The sequence below is a fragment of the Trachypithecus francoisi genome, unplaced genomic scaffold (genome assembly GCF_009764315.1).
Source record: "Trachypithecus francoisi isolate TF-2019V2 unplaced genomic scaffold, Tfra_2.0 Lachesis_group7, whole genome shotgun sequence".
Lineage (NCBI taxonomy): Eukaryota > Metazoa > Chordata > Mammalia > Primates > Cercopithecidae > Trachypithecus > Trachypithecus francoisi.
Genome location: NW_022681472.1, coordinates 8,985,030 through 8,991,029, shown reverse-complemented (window position 1 = coordinate 8,991,029; position 6,000 = coordinate 8,985,030). Strand labels below are relative to the sequence as shown.

The 6,000-nt window shown below is 43.8% G+C and overlaps 1 protein-coding gene across 5 annotated transcripts in view; it reads left to right on the top strand.

Annotated features, from left to right (window-relative positions):
- Positions 1–317: 317 nt before the first annotated feature.
- The window catches only part of ATP6V1H (ATPase H+ transporting V1 subunit H), a 127,775-nt gene continuing 122,092 nt past the window's right edge, over positions 318–6,000 (top strand). For 4 of the 5 annotated variants that reach the window (XM_033202147.1, XM_033202149.1, XM_033202148.1 and 1 more), the window contains exons 1-2: positions 318–821; positions 2,118–2,265. In XM_033202147.1, coding sequence (XP_033058038.1) covers positions 2,153–2,265 — 113 coding nt within the window. In that variant the 5' untranslated portion in view covers positions 318–821; positions 2,118–2,152. The remainder of the gene's footprint in view (positions 822–2,117; positions 2,266–6,000) is intronic. The other variant, XM_033202146.1, reaches the window with a different exon arrangement.

Sequence of the window (6,000 nt, the reverse complement as noted above, 5' to 3'; positions counted from 1 at the left end):
GATGGGACTGCTGGATAAAATACCGGACGTCCTGTAAATGTGAATTTTAGATATACAACGAATAACTTTTTAGTATAAAAGTAAATACTGCAATGGAATTTATTATTTGCTAAATGTGCAACCCTAGGTTAAGTGAGCTTTTCTGACCCACTTTTCAGCCCCAGTTTTCTATTTAAAATCAGAAAAAGAACGCCTGCTTCATGGAGCTGTTAAATCCAAATGGAATTTAATTCGAAAGCGCGAAATCAAACTTTTCAAAAGAATGACGGTTAAAATAAGAGAGTTTTGGCCTCTGCTAGCTGCTTCCGGACGGAAGTCCTCGGCCTCCGCTAGGCGAGGCGCTGGGTCCGAGGTCGGCGGGTCTTAGCGTGCTCGCCACGCTCGCCGCCTCCCACCTGCCCTGGCTGGCTGGGGCCCGAGCCTTGCGTCCCTCCCGGACCCAAGTCACGGACTACCGCCCTCCAGTTGCCCGCACCGAACAAGCATCGCCGCAGCGGTAGCCCCTCCTCCGGCTGCTTTGGACTCTCCCAACTTCCGCCTTCCGCAGCAGTCACGTGCCTCCGATCACGTGACCGGCGCCTCTGTCATTCTCCTGCGGCCGCGCCGGCTTCCTTCTACCTGTGCGGTCCTCAACCTCTCCTTGGTGCGGGAATCGCTTCACTTTCCCTCCGGTGTCTCCCGCCGCTGCTCAGACCTCCGGACCTGACAGGAGACGCCGACTTGGCTCTGACTCGGCGCCTCAGCCCGGCTGTGGCTCCGGCGCCCCTGACCACCCTTCGTGACAGCTTTGGGTGCATTGTGGGGTCCCGAGAATTCGCGAGGTAAGGACTCCGTCGGTTGTTTGGTCTCAGGGTCCAGATCAGGTCAGGCGACTCTTGCAGTTTCTCCAGCTTGCCTGATGCGTGCTGGTTTCTCGCCGCTTGGTCTTCTCCTTCGGCCCCCGGTTGCCAGATTGCTTTTCTTCCAGGCCTCAACCAGGTTTATTAAACGAAATTCTGGAGCCTTTCTCGCAGAGGGAAGAAACGTGAGCGGCGGACCGGAGAGTGGAGGGGGAGGGGTAAAAATTATACCTTCTCCAGGACTGGGCCACGGCCCTGGCTCGCTGGGTGTGCAAGTAGTTCAGGGGCTTAGGTAATTGTCCAGAGACACCTTGAGCTACCCCAGGACGGGCTGCTGGGCCTGAGCCTCCTCGGCTGCAGAGTTCTAGCCTGACCCGGTTTAGGCCTGTTTTTTCCTGGGCCCTGTGGTTCCGCACTGCCCAGGGTTGTTTATGCAGCAAATCTTCAGATACAGAGATTAAGTTCCAAATTGATTAAGATCATTGGGAACCCGGAATAGAATTTTGGATTTTAACTTCTTTGTGGCCATGGCCATGAATTTATATTTTGCAGATGGCAACCTATATTTTGCGTTGTGTTAAAATCAGTCGTTTGTATCTGGAAGTTTAGGAGTGAGAATTACATAGAATTTGATTACTGTAGGTTCTTGCGTCCGGCCAGACCTCCATTGTTGGCTTACCTAAATTGTAATAGGTATTTGTTCTAAAAATTTCTCTCTGAATTTTGATTTTGTAAATACTATGAATTTTATTTGAAAAGGAAGACACTGTCTTCTGTTACGTTCCCACTTTGTGTATTTTAATTTGAGAAATTTTCGAAAGAATTCAGAATTTTTAATGTGCCACTTCAAAATGATGCTTAGTAAATGCTTATAAGGTAACTAGCCTTATCTGTACTATTCATATTTTTATTGTTTCTCTATGAGAAAAGTTAACCACAATTGTATAAATTTACAGCTTTTTCCCATATTTATACCTATTCTATTTAATCATGATTTCTGATTTCAGTATATTAAGTGATTACTTTAAATATCTTACTGCAATGTTAGTGCCAATAATGAAAATTTTTTTCTAGAAAAGCAAAAGCCTAAAGAACTCCTTCATGGAGCAGTGGACAAGATTTGAAATATAATGATACTTTCAGACTTAGGACATTTAATATTTTGAGTTAAATGCCTGGGGAGATTAAAGTGATCATGATATTCATAGTCACAATAATAATAGTTGTAAGAAAAAGAAACACCTAGTATTCTGATTTTACCTTGCATCTAAATTGAAAATTTGTTGAAAGACATTCAAGATTACGAAGTTTAGATGACCAAAATGGATATCAGAGGTGCTGTGGATGCTGCTGTCCCAACCAACATTATTGCTGCCAAGGCTGCAGAAGTTCGTGCAAACAAAGTGAACTGGCAATCCTATCTTCAGTAAGTACCAATTTGCTGTGAATCATGGACAGTCATATGCTTTTGTATCAGACTTTTTCATGGTCATGCTTCTATGAGAGAAATACTAGGAAAATACTGATAAATATGGAAGAAACACTTCCTCCTCAGAATAATTAGCTGTCTTGGAGAGTTAAGTGTAGTGGGATGGAAACAGCCTGGCGCCCTTGTGGGGAAGCAGAGCTGCTCATAGTGCTTTTGACCTTCCCTGGCTGCCTGGGGAAGTACTTTTTGAATGAGTGGGAAACATAGGAGGAATGTCCTTGGGCTATGGGGGGAGGAAGGAGATAAGGGGCAAAACCTGCTAGACTGGTCTTATATGCCCTGGCAATCAGCATGGGGGCAGGTGGCCTTGTTAGAGTGGTGTATACAACTAGTAAGAAGCATACATATTTGAGTTGAGAGACCTAGGTTTGAGTTTTGGTTCTTGCTATTAGTTTGGTGTTCTTAAGCAAATCACAACTCTGAGGCTCAATAAAGTAAAATGTGAAATGGGGAGACATACCCCACAGGCTTGTTGCTGAAATAATGTATTTAAAGTATTAGCACATTAGAATGCAAGCATTAGTATTGCTTGTTGAATACAATATGTTGAATACAATAAGTTTTAGTTCCCTCTTCTTTCTTTCGTGTATTAATATTTAATGTGCTGGTGTTTCAGTAGTTTGTATTTATCTGTAAAGTGAGCATTCATGTATTCTTGATCATATTTTATTGACTTCATATTTATTTTGGTATATTTATAACTGAGTTACCAAGGAATTGAGTTCAGATTTGCATATGCATTTTGAAAAACAAATTGAGGAATCTGTAGTTTTATATTAGTGTTAATTTTATATTAGTATTAATAGTTTGTATTGTTGTAGGAGGGATATATAATGTACAAAAATGATCCTTTAATTTCTGTTAATTTAATCACTTATCAAACATTTATTGATTACCTACCAAGTTTGAGGCATTTTTCCAGACTACAAAAGTTCTATATAGAGTACTATCCCTAGAGGAACTAAAGCTCTAGTAGGGAAGTCAGAGATATTAATGGATCATTTTAATTCAGTATTTTTTTTTTTGTTTTTGAGATGGAGTCTCGCTCTGTTGCCCAGGCTGGAGTGCAATGGGGCGGTCTTGGCTCACTGCATCCTCCGCCTCCCAGATTCAAGTGATTCTCCTTCCTCAGTCTCCCGAGTAGCCGGTATTACAGGCACCAGACACCTCGCCTGCGTAATTGTTTTGTATTTTTAGTAGAGACGGGGTTTCACCATGTTGGCCAGGCTGGTCTCGAACTCCTGACCTCGTGATCTGCCCCACCTTGGTCTCCCAAAGTGCTGGGATTATAGGCGTGAGCCACCGCGCCCGGCCCTAATTCAGTATGTTAACTGCGGTAATAGAAAGATGCACAGGGACTGGCAAGTGCACATAAAAAAGACAACTAATTCTACCCCCTGGAAATTTTCCTGAAGGGACTGGTCCCTGAACTGAGTGTTTGAGGATGACGGGTATGTAGCCATGTGGCAAGTAGGAGCAGCCTTGGGAATAGAACAGATACTGTGAGCAAAGGCAGGGAAGCAAAAACAGCACACTGGGTGGGAGTCATACATGTTTTGGAGGCAAGCAATGCAGAGAGCTGAGGCTAAAGAGGCAGCCAGCGGCCGATCATGAAGGTGCTGTGTGTGGGTGTGTGGTTGGAAGGAGTTTGGACTTGATCCTGTCAGTCAGTGCTTTTCAAGCTGATTTTTAAGCTGTGAAACCCATGACTGATGTGAAGTCAGCATGTAAAACAGACGGAAATGATAGAATGCAGGTAGGAGTGTGTGTCCCAGAGCTCTCTCTTTTTTTTTTTTTTTGAGACGGAGTCTCGCTCTGTCGCCCAGGCTGGAGTGCAGTGGCCGGATCTCAGCTCACTGCAAGCTCCGCCTCCTGGATTCACGCCATTCTCCTGCCTCAGCCTCCCGAGTAGCTGGGACTACAGGCGCCTGCCACCTCGCCCGGCTAAGTTTTGTATTTTTTTTAGTAGAGACAGGGTTTCACCGTTTTGGCCAGGATGGTCTCGATCTCCTGACCTCGTGATCCGCCCGTCTCGGCCTCCCAAAGTGCTGGGATTACAGGCTTGAGCCACCGCGCCCGGCCTCCAGAGCTCTCTTTTTGAGACAATTCACCATTTTCCAAGGAGCTGTAGGTGTTGGAAACCAATGAATCTTGTAGCTGGGAGTTAGAAGATCATATCTGCCTCTTGACTGAATTGTTCTACCAGCAGCGTAAAGGGTGAGTTGAGTTTGTAGGTGATAAGCCTAGAGGTAGAGAGAAGCTATAGCAGTAATTAAGGTATTGGAATAGACAGAATTGGATAGATTTGAGAGTCTTAGTGATTGATTTGATATGTGGGAGTGAAAGAGAAGTCTCGGATGACTTCTGGATTCCTACTTTAAGGAACTGGGTTATTGTGGGGCCACTGACTGAAGACAGGAGGAGGGGAGACTTGCTGATGTTTTCTCTGTTCATCACCGTCTGTGTAATTGTTTAAATTCCCTGTGAAATTAGGATTCTGAGCTCTGTTTCTTAATTTATTTAGTCCAGAGTGCATTTAGACTAGAGGACAGGGAGTTTTATGTTTATAAAGTCTGGATCTGTTTATAGCCTACATACATTGTTGATCATAAAGCACTGGTGGACTGGCCAGAGCTCCCCGTAACATTGGTGTTTGGAATGTTTTTAGTTACATGAAGTTTTTAAAATTGGTTTATTTCTGTTCTTCATTACCCATGGTCTATGACTTATGTTGTATTTTCCCGTTTTCCTATATATCCATCTTTTGTTCTGTTGTCCATCTCACAAATTTCTTTTGTAAAACCCCTCCACTCTGTAGGTCTGTGGGCAAGTGTTCACCAAATGGTAACTGTGGCCCTGTTGAGCCTGTTGACGTGTGGGCACTAGTGGGTGTGAAATGTGTCTCTCGTAAAAGAGCTTACAGATTGTTGGGGGCTGGAACCAACACAGGGAGAATCAGTGAATCTTCTATCACAGTCTATGCTGAGATAATAAGACCTGTGGAAGCATCCCCCAGTGTCGAGAGCCCAATATGCTTTTGTCTTTCACAAATTAACGTATTATTATGAAAATACAATATTTGAAACGTGCATTTGTATTTGATTAAGCTTTTTCTTAATAAATAGATGGTACATAAATGAATGGGTATGGCTGTGTTCTAGTCAAACTGGAATCTGGTAAAACTGTACCTTGAGGATACAAGAATTATAAAATACTATCCTTGCTCATGAGTTTAGATCTCATGAGGAAACAGACTTTTACCACATTAAATAACAAATTGTGCTAAATGTTAAGATAGAGAAATATATAAAGTATATATATTTACAACAAAAGGAGATACACAACAAAAAGTGGGAGCGAATAAATGCTGGGAGTATTAGGGGAGTTTTCTCAGAGTGCATAAAGACAGTCACAGGAGGCCAGGCACAGTGGCTGACACCTGTAATCCCAGCCCTTTGGGGGGCCAAGGTGGGTGGATCATCTGAGGTCAGGAGTTTGAGACCAGCCTGGCCAACATAGTGAAACCTCGTCTCTACTAAAAATACAAAAAAATTAGCCAGATGTGGTGGCAGGTGCCTGTAATCCCAGCTGCTTGGGAGGCTGAGGCAGGAGAATCGCTTGAACCCAGGAGGCGGAGGTTGCAGTGAGCTGAGGTCACACCAATGCACTCCA